Source organism: Amblyraja radiata, chromosome 19 (assembly GCF_010909765.2).
Source record: "Amblyraja radiata isolate CabotCenter1 chromosome 19, sAmbRad1.1.pri, whole genome shotgun sequence".
Classification (NCBI taxonomy): domain Eukaryota; kingdom Metazoa; phylum Chordata; class Chondrichthyes; order Rajiformes; family Rajidae; genus Amblyraja; species Amblyraja radiata.
This window is the reverse complement of record NC_045974.1, coordinates 28,177,674-28,192,177: the sequence shown is the minus strand read 5'-3', so window position 1 is coordinate 28,192,177 and position 14,504 is coordinate 28,177,674. Positions and strand designations below refer to the sequence as shown.

General features: G+C 43.2%; 1 protein-coding gene across 1 annotated transcript; it reads right to left on the bottom strand.

Moving 5' to 3' along the window:
* Positions 1–9,004: 9,004 nt before the first annotated feature.
* amigo2 (adhesion molecule with Ig like domain 2) lies at positions 9,005–13,958 on the bottom strand. Its single transcript, XM_033038123.1, has 2 exons — positions 13,440–13,958; positions 9,005–13,014 (listed from the first exon to the last, which is right to left on the bottom strand). The coding sequence occupies exon 2, from the start codon at positions 12,997–12,999 to the stop codon at positions 11,338–11,340; it is 1,662 nt and encodes a 553-aa protein (XP_032894014.1). The 5' UTR covers positions 13,000–13,014; positions 13,440–13,958; the 3' UTR covers positions 9,005–11,337.
* Between the last annotated feature and the right edge of the window lie 546 nt (positions 13,959–14,504).

The following is a 14,504-nucleotide window of genomic DNA, read 5'->3' as shown; positions in this document are numbered from 1 at the left end:
AAACACAAATTAACATCCACCACAGTGAGTTCACTAGGCACCTCCTCACTGTGATGGAGGCAAAAGTCTTAAAGTCACTGTCTCTTCCCCTCCTTATTCTGCGTTGAGGCGATCCAGGCCTCCGATATTGTTACCCCACCGGGCGATGGTAAGTCAAGTCCCGCGGCTCAACCGAGCTCCGTGAACGGGCCGGTTCAAGCTCAGATGACATGTCCTGGGCCCAGCGGATAGAGGTGATCACAAAGAAGGATCAAAAAAGTTTAAAGAGATTCCGCATGTCACTGAATATTCCAACAAATTTTCAGTTTAGTTTATTGTCACATGTTTTGTTGCGTGCCAACCAGTCAGCGGAAAGACAATACATGATTACATTCGAGCCTTTCACAGTGTACAGATACATGATAAGGAAATAATGTTTAGTACAAGATACAGTAAAGTTCACAAGTTACAAGCTATAGGAGTAGAATATGGCCCATCGAGTCTACTCCGCCATACAACCATGGCTAATCTCTGCCTCCTAATCCCATTTTCCTGCCTTCTCCCCATATCCCTTGACACCTGTTCTAATCAAGAATATGTCTATCACTGCCTTAAAAATATACACTGAAGGCCTCCATAGTCCTCTGTGGCAATGAGTTCCACAGATTAATTACCCTCTGACTAAAGAGGTTCCTCCTCACCTCCTTTCTAAAAGAGTGCCCTTTAATTCTGAGGCTATGACATCTTGTCCTAGACTCTCCAGCCAATGGAAACATCCTTTCCACATCCACTCTCTGTGTCTTTCATTATTCTGTGTTTCAATGAGGGTGCCCCTCATCCTTCTAAATGCAGCGAGTCGAGGCCCAGTGCTGTCAAACGCTCATCATATGCTAACCCACGCATTCCTGGAATCATGTTTGTAAATCTCCTCTGGACCCTTTACAGAGCCAGCTAATCCTTCCACAGATAGGAAGCCCACATTAGCTCACATTACTCCAATTGTGGACTGACCAGCATTACATCTCTGTTTTTGTATCCCAGTCCTCTTCATATAAATGCTAGCGTTGTATTTGCCTTCCTTACCAGTAAAGTCCAATCAAAGATAGACTGAGGGTCACCAATGAGGTAGATAATAGTTCAGGACTGCTCTCTAGTTGGTGGTAAGATGTTTCAGTTGTCTGATAACACCTAGTTGCAGAAGGATAGTTCAGTTGCCTGAGATTTTAGCCGATGCACTGTAGAGAGTATCCTAACTGGTTGTATCATGACCTGGTTTGGCAATGAACAGGAACACAAGAGGATGCAGACAGTGGTGGACTCAGTCCAACAGGCTGGTGAGTGCCTGAAACACGCTACCAAAGTTGGTGGTGGAGGCTGAGACAACAGAGACTTTTGTACAGGAGGCACAGGAACGTGCAGGGAATGGAGGGATATGGATTATGTGCAGACAGGTAAGAGTTGGCCTTGGCATCATGTTCGGCCCAGACATTGTGGGACAAAGTGCCTGTTCCTGTGCTGTGCTGTTCTATGTTCTGTGATGAATTGTCATTGAGCTATAATTATTACATCAGTTTTCCCTCTTATCACAAATCCAACATAAATTGGTACTTCTATTCATTTCAGATTTCCACTGTTACCAGTGCTTCCTGTTTCCAGTTCCAGTGTTGTTCTTCTCTCTCTCCTCTATCTCATCCATCTCCTTCACATATATCCTCCTGTCAGATCAGCTTCAGCATCTCTGGTCAGCCAGCACAAATATTGTGCCTACCAAGCTCTCTAACTTATTTAAACGTATAAAGGCAGCAATAATTCATTCAGCCCATCTGTCTCTATCAGCTCCCAGGGAACAATCCCATTCCCTTTCTCATTTCACTGATCCCTTACAACTTATTCTCTCTGACGCAGGCCCATCAAACCCGTTTTGATTTTTTGCTTTTAGCCTGTGCCAAGTCATACTTCAGAATAACTAATCAATCTACAGTGTACCTTTGGGATGTGGGAGGAAACCATAGCACCCAGAGGTGTAATATATAAACTCCACGCCAGAGATCAGGATTGAACGCGGGTCGCTGGAACTATGCGGAAACATTCTGCACCTCTGCAACTTTTGTCTTGCATCACATCATCGACATTTCCTGACCTGCTGACTATTATCATCCCTTCACCTTCTCTGCAGTTTAAAACATCTTTAACTTTGAACCTGTTTATTGAAACTGATGTCGTTTACAGAGTTTATGGATACAGTGTGAAAACACACACTTCGGCCCACCGAGTCCATGCTGACCATCGATCACTAATTCATACAAGTTCTATGATATCCCACTTTTGCATCCACTCCCTAGGCATTTGGCCATTTTTTTTTTAAAGAGGTCAAGTGACCTGCCAACCACAGTCTTTGGGATGTGGGAGCAAACCAAAACACCGGGAGGATACCCACGCAGTCACAGGGAGAATGTGCAAACTCCATACAATAGACAATAGACAATAGGTGCAGGAGTAGGCCATTCGGCCCTTCGAGCCAGCACCGCCATTCAATGTGATCATGGCTGATCATCTACAATCTGTACCCCGTTCCTGCCTTCTCCCCATATCCGCTGACTCCTCTATTTTTAAGAGCCCTATCTAGCTCTCTCTTGAAAGCATCCAGAGAACCTGCCTCCACCACCCTCTGAGGCAGAGAATTCCACAAACTCACCACTCTCTGTGAGAAAAAGTGTTTCCTCGTCTCCGTTCTAAATGGCTTACTCCTTATTCTTAAACTGTGGCTCCTGGTTCTGGACTCCCCCAACATCTGGAACATGTTTCCTGCCTCTAGCGTGTCCAAGCCCTTAACAATCTTATATGTTTCAATGAGATACCCTCTCATCCTTCTAAACTCCAGAGTGTAGAAGCCTAGATGCACAGTAGAGAGTGCTCCATTCTCTCAGCATATGACAGCCCCGCCATCCCGGGAATTAACCTTGTAAACCTACGCTGCACTCCCTCAATAGCAAGAATGTCCTTCCTCAAATTAGGGGACCAAATCTGCACACAATACTCCAGGTGTGGTCTCACTAGGGCTCTGTACAACTGCAGAAGGACCTCTTAGCTCCTATATTCGATTCCTCTTGTTATAAAGGCTAACATGCCATTCGCTTTCTTCACTGCCTGCTGTACCCGCATGCTTACTTTCATAGACTGATGTACAAGGACCCCCCAGATCCCGTTGTACTTCCCCTTTTCACAACTTCACGCCATCTGCCTTCCTGTTTTTGCTACCAAAGTGGATAACCTCACATTTATCCACATTAAACTTCACCTGCCATGCATCTGCCCACTCCCCCAACCTGTCCAAGTCACCCTGCATTCTCATAGCATCCTCCTCACAGTTCACACTGCCACCCAGCTTTGTGTCATCTACAAATTTGCTAATGTTACTGAATCCCTTCATCCAAATCATTGATGTATATTGTAAATAGCTGCGGTACCAGCACTGAGCCTTGCAGTACCCCACTAGTCACTACCTGCCATTCTGAAAGGGACCCGTTAATCCCTACTCTTTGCTTCCTGTCTGCCAACCACTTCTCTATCCATGTCAGCACTCTACCCCCAATACCATGTGCCCTAATATTGCCCACTAATCTCTTATGTGGGACCTTATCAAATGCTTTCTGAAAGTCCAGGTACACTACATCCACTGGCTCTCCCTTGTCCATTTTCCTAGTTACATCTTCAAAAGATTCCAGAAGATTAGTCAAGCATGATTTCCCCTTCGTAAATCCATGCTGACTTGGACCGATCTTGTTACTGCTATCCAAATGCTCGGCTATCTCATCTTTTATAATTGACTCCGGCATCTTCCCCACCACCGATGTCAGGCTAACTGGTCTATAATTCCCTGTTTTTTCTCTCCCGCCTTTCTTAAAAAGTGGGATAACATTAGCTACCCTCCAATCCACAGGAACTGATCCTGAGTCTATAGAACATTGGAAAATTATCACTAATGCATCCACGATTTCTAGAGCCACTTCCTTTAGTACCCTGGCATGCAGACCATCAGGCCCTGGGGATTTATCAGCCTTCAGTCCCATCAGTCCATCCAACACCATTTCCTCGGTTACAGACAGCATCCGAGGTCAGGATCAAACCTGGGTCTCTGGCACTGTGAGACAGCTGCTCTACCATCTAGGCAATGTGCCACCTGAGTCTTTGAACTGAAGTATTAAAGGGCCTGTCCCACTTACGCGACATTTTCGGCAACTGCCGGCACCCATCATAGGTCGTTACAGGTCGCCGAAAATGTTCATCATGTTGAAAATCCAGCAGCGACCAGAACAAGGTACGACTCTTTGGGCGACAACTCACGACCATACAGGCTTCACCCCGCGACATGTCGCCAGGGTGTCGCCTGTATGGTCGTGAGTGGTATCCTAGTCGCTCAAAGAGTCGTAGAGTCTTTCTGGTCACCGCTGAATTTTTAACATGTTGAAAATTTTCGGCGACCTATGACGGGTGCCGGCAGTCGCCGAAAAAGTTGTGTAAGAGAGACAGGCCCTTAACAGTTTCTAGCTCCACAGAACATGTCTAACGGGCTGAGTATTACCAGAACTTTGTAGTTTTTGGATTTCTAATATTTATAGATTTATTTTTGCACCTGGCCTGTTCCTGTGCCATATGTACCTTATCTTTTTTTTAAATAAAGCCAGGCTTCAATTTGTTGCAAATTCATTATTATGTTCATCGATGTAGATGGAGGTGAATTTCAAGGGAGGATCAAAACAACATAAAGTTTTCATTTATAAAGTATTTAAATTCCACTTCAAAGGCAGAAGCTGAAGAAGAGAGTTGATCATCAGGTGTCCAAAAGTGTGGAATCTAGATTATATTTAAGTAATGAGAGATGTAGTTTGCTTTTTAAAAACACACTGGAATGTACCATTGGCAGGAGGGTATATAACTAGTGTAGAGCCAAATAATTTGCAAAAGAACTGGAGAAGAGATGAATGGTTTCATCGTTACACACAGCTAGTTATTACAATCTAGAACACACTGTTGGAAAACTCAATGGAACCTGCAACGTGAAAATAAGACTTTGATATAAACCTTTGGCCCAAGACAGCTTAGGTTGTTTCTTTAAAAAGAATTGCCAAAGGCCTGATGTTTTGAGTGGTTTTACTGTTTATAGAGGTTTGTGTTTGTCCATTAATTGCGTAGCATTGAGATGAGCGATTTCATGCAATGGAAGCAAATTGTTCTGACAGGCAATGCCCCAGGAAATGATCAGATTTGCTGAATGAGATCAGGTTAACTAGATGATGCTGAGAAAGACAAAGGGAAATTAATATGGATGCTGGAAATCTGAAATTAAATACAGGAGATGTAGCGAGTGGAGTTAATTAACAAACATTTGAACAGGAAAATTGGCTGAACATTTCCGGCCAAACCATGCATTCATCAATCCTCGAGCTTGGTAATTATTTTATGGTCGTTTATTTGGTCTTAACATTAAGTAACAAAAATAGCCATGTAAAAAACAACATAAAATACAGATGACCAATAATATATAAATTAATCTGATCACTATCTGTTTATGTATGCACGTTAGTTTAAGAGATTCACTGGTATACATAGAAATTGACCAGAAACAAGTTGGGACTTTCACTCCAGTCATTAACCAAGTTCTATGACTGAATGAGAAACATCATAGGTCTTTAAAAAAAATGGGGTTTTGTGCTTTCGGACAGTTATCATAAAGAGCCTTCAACATGAAATGTCAATTCTCTTGTTCCACGGATGCTACCAAACTAGCTAAGTGTTTTTGGTATTATCATTTATTTTTAAAATTTTATACTCAGTAGCATTTTGCTTGGATTCATTTCCTGCAATTATGCTTTCGGCTTTGCCTGTTAAATTATGTAGCCCTCCATTCTCTACCAGTTTTTTAGGAGACCTTGACACCACCATAGATGAAACATTTGATTAATGTTATGTCAAATGATCTGATGATAAAAAACACTTACCTTTTTTATTTATGCTTATTAGATTAAAAGAGGCGCCACGGTAGCTCAGTGGTAGAGTTGCGGCCTTACAGCGCCAGAGACCCGGGTTTGATCCTGACTATGGGTGATGTCTGTACCGAGTTTGTATGTTACCCACGGCTCCGTTTTTCTCCCACACTCCAAAGACGCACAGGTTTTTAGGTTAATGGCTTTGGGTTTAAAAAAAATGTAAATTGCCCTAGTGTATAAGTTAGTGCTAGTGTACGGGAATCACTGGTCGGCGTGGACTCAGTGGGGTGAAGGGCCTGTTTCTCTAAACAAAACTGAAAAGATCTGCTGATAAGTGTGGGATTTGACTAGAAACAACTTGTTTTTACTCCGGAAATTAAATAAGTTCTATGACTGTCTGTGCAACATTATAGCTCCCTAAAAAATGCTTTGTCCTTTTAGCTTCAGACATTTCATTGAATGAATGATGCTTGGGATTCCTACTGACTGATGGGGAAGAGTGCAGATATACACAGTTCCCAAAAGAAAGTAAACATTTCTCAGTAATTATAAATCAAAGACATCTCATTAAACATAACATCCTGGCAGATCTGGCACAACTTCAGTAAGTACAGGAATTCTTATAACTTATTGAAGATAACAATTTAGCGGTCAGAGGAATAGAAATATCTGGACATATTCAGCTAAGTAGGTCAGTCTATATACTTTCACTGCTGTGGGACTAATAATAACCAAAGGGTCATTTTATTTTTGAAGACTGCTTGTCAGTTACCAATCTTCACACAAAGAAGAAAAATTACCAAGTCAAGAACAGAGGGATACAATTAATAAGATTGGAGATTTTTAAGTTGGTGTTGAAAATGGAGTAACTAGAAGTGGTCAGTCACTATGAAGGATCTATTTTGGAATGTTTCCACGTGGCCATCATGGATCATAAATTTTAAAAACCCTCAAACTAATCCAGTGAAGGACTAAGGAAATTCTCTGTGGCCAAGGAGAGAATGTGATCCCTGACCAGACTGGGTTGTTGGAAGTGACTGAAAGTAACAATAATCCAGGTAAGGACAGGAAGGGAAGACCAACACAAGGCCATATACTTATAGGATGATAGATTAATGTGGGAGAAGGTTTATTAGGGGATTTATTATTAGCATAGACCTGCCAGGTAGATTGGCCTGCACATATTCATTAAATGCTGTGGTATATTTGTAAAATGAGTGTACGTCCACTTAAACATGTTGGTATCTGATTTGTAAGTTTAGTACTAATTGTTTTGTGAGGAAGCCTTAATATGTCTGTTGGTAAAAGGACATTTGTGTAATAAAACTCTCCCATTCCTCCATGTAGATCCCCCCTGTTATCCATTCCAGAACTAGGGTGGCATGGTGGCACAGCAGTTGAGTTGTTGTCTTAGAGCCAGAGTACTGGGTTAGATCCTGACTATGGGTGCTGTCTATATGGAGTGTGTATCTTCTTCCTGTCACTGCGTGGGTTTTCTCTGGGTGCTCTGGTTTCCACCCACACTCCAAAGATTTACAGGTTTGTAGGTTAATTGGCATTGGTAAAAGTTGTAAATTGTCCCTAGTGTGTAGGACCGTGCTAGTGTTCTGGTCTGCTGGTAGTGATTGCTGGGCTGTGTGGACTCGATGGGCCGAAGGGCTTTTCCTGCGCTTTATCTCTAAAGTCTACTGGTGAGTGAATCTGCTTATCAGCTGTATGTCAAATCCTGATAATATCATAAGGGCCTGACTGTGTTTCATGGTCAAGCAAAACACAAGGTGCTGGAGGAACTCAGCGGGTCTGTGGAAGGAACGGACAGGCAACTTTTCAGGTTGGGACCCTTCTATTGGTGTTTCTTACTACCTGTCTTGAGGAGGAAACAGTCACAAGCTCCTTCATCATTCTTGCCTAGTGTGCAACAAAACTGGAAACCGAAGCGGCCTGGGTGGGGCTGGTAAAATGTTTTACTTACTTCTCCATAGAACTAAAAGGAAAGATGGCTGAGGTTAGGGGAGAACGGGGAAAAAATCAATGCGTAGGTATGAACTGCAGATGCTGGTTTAAACCGAAGATAAACACAAAAAGCTGGAGTAACTAGACAGGTCAGGCAACATCTCTGGAGAAAAGGAATAGGAGACGTTTCAGGTCCTCTGCTACAATCAACATTGCCCAGTCTGATCATTCAAAATTACCACAGTTCCCAAGGTATTTGACAGATGTACTAACTCTTGATAATGAGATGATTCCTGCTGATTGCATTTAATGTTTTGGGGACAATATTTGTTGCATAGGATGGATTTTCCAGTGGCATTGAACCTCACGCTGTGTTATCTGGGCCTCTGGTTAAAAGTAGACCTTGTGTTTGCAATCACTCTGCTAATTCTTCTGATACACCCAACTAGCTGGAAAATGCTTCGGTAAATCTCGAGGTTATGAAAGAGTCCTTATACTCTTTTTCGTGTCAGACTCTGGTAAATATTTCAGAGGAAAATAAATAGGCTTCCATTTGGAAAATTCAGGATAGCTTAAGTTATTCTGAAATGAAAAAGAGTAAAAATCCAAATTGTTTGGTGAAAATTAATTTTTACTTCTGATATTTCACACCATCAATTCCGTCTTCACAAAGTAATGAATTTCAGCATGAGCTAAATGTAAAAAATAGCATATTCTGCAAAGATTTTACTTTCTAAATATTCATTTGGATCTATTTAACACGGCACTTTAAAAGGCACATCGAGTTATTGGAAATTTAAAAAAATTATAATTTGAAAAATTATGGAGCCATGTCAAGTATTTGCTTATTGTAAATCCCTCTGTAAATATTGATCACTTTTACGATCCAATATTTTGATGTGTGTGTTACAGCAGTCTCTGCTAATGTCATTAGCTGAGTGCAAGGGCTTAATATTAATCGTTCTGCTCTTGTCCTGTGCATGTTATTTACAGAACATAAATGATGTTCTATCTATCCCAGTAAAAACGGAGACTGGAACTCAATTATATCTACAGAAGGATAAAGTAGACAAATTTAGAGAAGCTCCTATACATAATTTTGCCTATTTTTGAATTTCTAACAACATGTGTCTATTTTAAATCTACAGCTTTGAGAACTGGATATTACAAACCAAGACAATAGATATCAAAGGGAATTGTAGATATCATATACATTTTACAATAATATCTCTAAGATTATGGTAACAAAGATAAATATCTCCTACAGTAAATTGATACTACAAAATACTGCATTTACAGACTGTTATATTTTTTTCTGAAATACATCAGTACAAACTAGTAATTGAACAAGTTCACATTCGAAGTAAACACTTTAGTTCCTGACTATACATATTTATGTTTGGAATAGTTTGTAAAATTAAATTTAAGTTGTATAATGTGAAATAACCGATGATAGAATTGTATTTGTATTAGCTTGTTTGGTTGTACTTCCACATCTGAAGTTAGACAGAACTGCCTGTACCTGGTACCACAACATTGCGTGTTGGTTAGAAGCATGGCAAGTATGCTTGAGGAAGCCGAAATAAACAGACACATCAGAATTCCTTTTAAATCCTTCCCTGGACAGTTTCTGTTGCTAAAGATGAACTGATAAAACTCACATCCCATTGATATTGCCTAATGCCAGCATTTGTGAATACCGATCGATAGAATGGCATTTGCAAGCTATGAATCCAGTATTTTAGTGATGTGTTTTCTAGATAATTCCATCAGTTGGCAGCCATTAATGTTCTCATTGATGAATTGTTACTATTAACGACGGCAATCTTTATTTACTCCATTGTAACATGAATAGAACTGGTTCTTTGTAGTTAAATAGAAACATAGAAAATAGGTGCAGGAGGAGGCTATTTGGCCCTTCGAGCCAGCAACGCCATTCATTGTGATCATGGCTGATCATACCCAATCAATAACCCGTGTCTGCCGTCTCCCCATATCCCTTGATTCCACTAGCCCCTAGAGCTCTATCTAACTCTCTCTTAAATCCATCCACTGCTCTCTATGGCAGGGAATTCCACAAATTCACAACTCTCTGGGTGAAAATGTTTTTTCTCGCCTCAGTCCTAAATGGCCTCCTCTTTATTCTAAGACTGTGGCCAGGTCTGCTAGGTCTGAAAGCTCTAGGTAGAATCTTGATCAATAGGTGAATGAATGACATTATTTTATGCCCATAGCGTTCATCTTAGTAATATGGGCACCAATTGTAAAGCTTTGTATAGAACTTTAATTTACAATACAAAATTAAACAGGAAATGTGTGTGGACATAGCAACTGGGAAATTAAAGATTCTGTATGTCTATTGAGCGGGCTAGAAGTCTCTTCCTTGCAGCGCAGGGGGGTAAGGGGTGATCTTATAGAGGTGTACAAAATCATGAGAGGAATATGTTGGGTAGATGCACTGAGTCTCTTGCCCAGAGTAGGGACATCCAGACCAAACATAGGTTTAAGGTGAGCTGGGAAATATTTAATAGGAACCTGAGGGATAACTTTTTCACATAAAGGTTGGCGGGTATATGGAACCAGCTGCTGGAGGAGGTAGTTAAGGCAGGTATTATCGTAACGTTTAAGAAACATTTAGACAGGGACGTGGATACACAGGTTTAGAGGGATATGGGCCAAACGCAGGCAGGTGGAACCGGGTAGAACAGGTGGGACATGTTGGTCGGAGTGGGCAAGTTGGACCGAAGGGTCTGTTTCCACGCTGTATGACTGACTCCATAACAAACTGATCCGAAAAACAGCCTGTCTTTGGGATTAAGAAATGTAATTCTGACACAAGGTATATGAAAAGAAAAGTATGGAGCAAGATTGTAGTCAATGCACGGCTGATCTATCATTTTACATAGCTTCCTTGGTTATTAAAGTTAGCATTGCATACTATGTATCGGTGCACATGACATTCAATAACGAGGCATTGTTTTTCTCTTGGTTTATAAGGATTTAGCAAAATCCCCAGGCGTGCTTCGAGACGGCCGATTTCAGTTTAACCTTATACTTGCAAGCATGCGGCATGGTCACGGCTTGTATAAAGGTTCATCGCACAAGTGCGCCAAGCTGTTTTTGTTTGGATATTACTTGAGATAAAGTAAAGTGAAATATGCAAAATCCAGTTGCTAGAATTGCACTCGCCTTCTCTGGATCTTCCGCTGCTACAGACATTGAACTAGTTTGCAAAAAAATACTCTCCGTGACGACACGACGGCTCAGGACAGGTACAAACTCTCTGCACTCCTGCTCTCGTCTCTCATAAGGCAGGGAGATGTACCCGATATCCCAATGTCTCTGGGTGATGGGTCATCTCAACGTGTCTAATGGCCAGCAATGTATCTCTGGCTGAAACGCATCCATGGAGCTAGGATTAAGAGACGGTGAGGTGATCAGAGAACACGGAGCTGATGGAGTCGGCGTCCGCCTTGCCTCTGTTGGCCTTCAGGATCTTCTCGGCCACTGCGTGGCTGGTGGGGAGCAGCTTCATCTTCCCGTTCTGCCCCTTGAGCGGCTCCTTGATGGGTTCCAGGAAGACCACCCGCTTGCAAGTGCTGGCTTTCCTGTCGGCGCCAGCATCATGCGAAGGGGTGGCGCTGAGGATGGAGGAGTGGGCGCTGTTTTCCTTCGGCTTTCGGTGCCTGTGTTTTGACTTGCACCAGCAGCGGCAGGGGGTCAGGTAAAGGTAGACCAAGACCAAAATGATGCTGGCCAGGCAGGCGGACAAGGTGGTGAAGGCCGTGTTGAAGGTGTGCGATCGGTGCTTGCTCTGCGTGAAGTTGTGCACCTTCAGTGTCACCTCCACCGTCTCGTTTAGCATGCGCCTGCTGTTAATGGCAACGCAAGTGTAGACCCCCGCATCTTCAACCTGCGCCTCCTGGATTTCCAGACTGCCGTTCAACAACACATGCGGCCCCTGCCTTTGAACGCCAGATTGCAGCGTTTCATTCTCGGGTGTGACCCAAAGCACGTTGGTGTTCTCGTCCAGGATTTTGCTATCACAGTTGATCACCACCCTCTCCCCTAAATGCGCCTCGTAGAGCATCCCCAACGCGTGGAACGAGCCATTCACCGCACTGTTAGAGCAATTCAAAAGATCGTCGTGGATCAGCAAAACACTGACACTTCTCTTAGCGCCCAGCTGAAAATAACATCTGTAATCTTCTTTGAAGTCCACCGCCGATCTAAACTGCCTCTTATACCAGTAGGTGACCATCGTGTAGAAAGAACAATCGCAGGTAAATGGATTGGCATGCAGGTACAAGCCGCTCTGCTGCTTCACTGGCAGCGCAGTTAGCTGCAGCACTGGGACAGAAGTCAATTTATTGAAGGACAGGTCCACGAGTTCCAAGTGTGGCAGTCTAGACAAGCCTTTGTACAGCTCTAGCGGGAAGCGTGAGATCAGGTTCTGACTCAGGTAGAGTTTATGAAGTTTGTGCAAACCCTCGAACGCCCCAACGCTGACCTGGGCGACCTGGTTGTTGTACAGCAGCAGCACCTCCAGAGAATGTAACCCTTGAAAGGACGAGTTGCCCAAACGTTTCAACTTGTTGGAGGACAGGTCGAGATACCTCAGTTGAGGGGTGGACCAAAAGGCCCTCTTGGAGAGCAAGCCGATGCTGTTGTGATTGAGGATGAGGGTTTTGAGTCTGTCCAACATGGTCGGCGCCCAGTTAGAGCCAAGAAGGCTGATGCTGTTGTAGCTCACGTCCAAACTGGTCGCGACTTTGTACAGAGTCCTCGGCACAGTGGTCAGATTTTTATTGGTGCACGTAATGATGTCGCTGGCACAGATGCAGACCGAGGGGCAGATGACGGACGCGTTGCCCGCCACGCTGGCGCAGAGCAAGAGCAGGGCGAATCTTTGGGTGGCGGAGGTGAAACCACCGAAGCCGGATGACAAGGCTGGCTGGCGGGAGCACGTCATGGCCGAGTACCAAGCTCCTTTCAATGGGCCGTGCAGTCGGATGCCCAGGAAATCTATCCCACTGGTCCGGGTGTGCCACCGGGGAAAGACAAACATCACCAGCTTCATCCCAGGGACAACAAACTGAAACAATCAAGCAAAGGAAAATTAGTAGAGCATCTATTGTTTTAACGAATATTCAGAGAGTGAACAACAACAGGGTCATTTCATCAAATGTATTCAAATAATTAATAGTTCATAATGGGTTTTAATACCTTAAATCAACCTTCCACACGACACAGACAGATCAATAATCTATGCATGAAGCCTTTTATATTTTATCAGTATACTTTAGCTCTAGAAATGTCACCTATTGTTTCCCACTCCAGTCAAATTCTAACTCACTAAAGATAGTTAAAGTAACTAAGAATCATAGATTCTTATTAATAATTTTATGATTAAGAAAACATTATTTTATGTTGCATAAGTGACGAATTGAAAAAAAAATGAAAACAGTCATGGATTCATACAAAGTAATGGTGAAAGTGGAGAGTGGGAGACAAAATTACCTTCAGTCTGCAGAGTGAGAGAGGTTTGTGCGAGATCGGGGTGATGGGTGATTGCAGATCAGAGACATTTAAGGTCTAGTGCGTTGATCATTTCTCCCGGTGATGTGGCGAGCTGGACCCCCATGTCCTGAACTTTCGAAGTAGAGTAGAGCGTCCTCGGTTCCCGTCTCTCCTGTGATCCATTTTACAGCAAATTGTCGAACGCGGCACCAGCGAGACAAGTGGCGAGGCTGCAAGTGGCGGCTGCCACTCTTCTGTTTACCGCTGAACGCAGTGGGCTGGGAGCCTGTCAACGATTACAGATGCAGATGGAAAAGTGGGTGGTGGGGAGGGGAGGAGGGGAGGAGGGGGGGAGGGGGGGAGTGGGAGGAGTCGAGTGGCAGAAAGTACTGTAGTTTCATCCCCTTCCCGAGCACCGTCTCTCCATGCTGAAAGCGGCTCGATGTCCTCGTTGAAAGCTGTAGCGACGTGTGGGCTTTGGGCAAGCGCCTTTAGACACAGGGAACGTTCGCTCACACAAGCCGCAGCAAGTGAATCACAGGAGGTTGTGTCTATCGTGGATCAGAGTAAGAGGCTAATTAACATGCTACGTGCTATCCCTCGGTCACATCACAGCAACCGTCTCTTGTTGCTAAGATTCCGAACTGCCATCCGCAGGAAGTGTTATAGGTTACAATAAATGAAAGGTATTCGGGGATAGAGAGATAGACCGCATCATTAACGACGAATAACTTAATTGGCATGTTCCAGGCGTTGGAAAAAAAGGACGTAGGCTAGTTTACAAATATTGGGTTTCGTTCTTCTGCAAGTCCATATCGAGATAAACAATGTGCCTAATTGTAACAATCTGCTCACTGTTAACACCGTATCTGGCAGCGGGGCTGCTCAATTAGACACCGGCATATAACATAAAGGGAAGTGCAAACGGAACAAACAAAGTCCTTTCTTTTCACCGAATTTGTAAGTTGCTCAAATATTTAGGGCTCTTTCCATATCGTTTCTATATTCAGTTATTACAGCCATTTTTCGATTGCATAAGCAAAGTGTGTGTTAGAAGCGATTAAC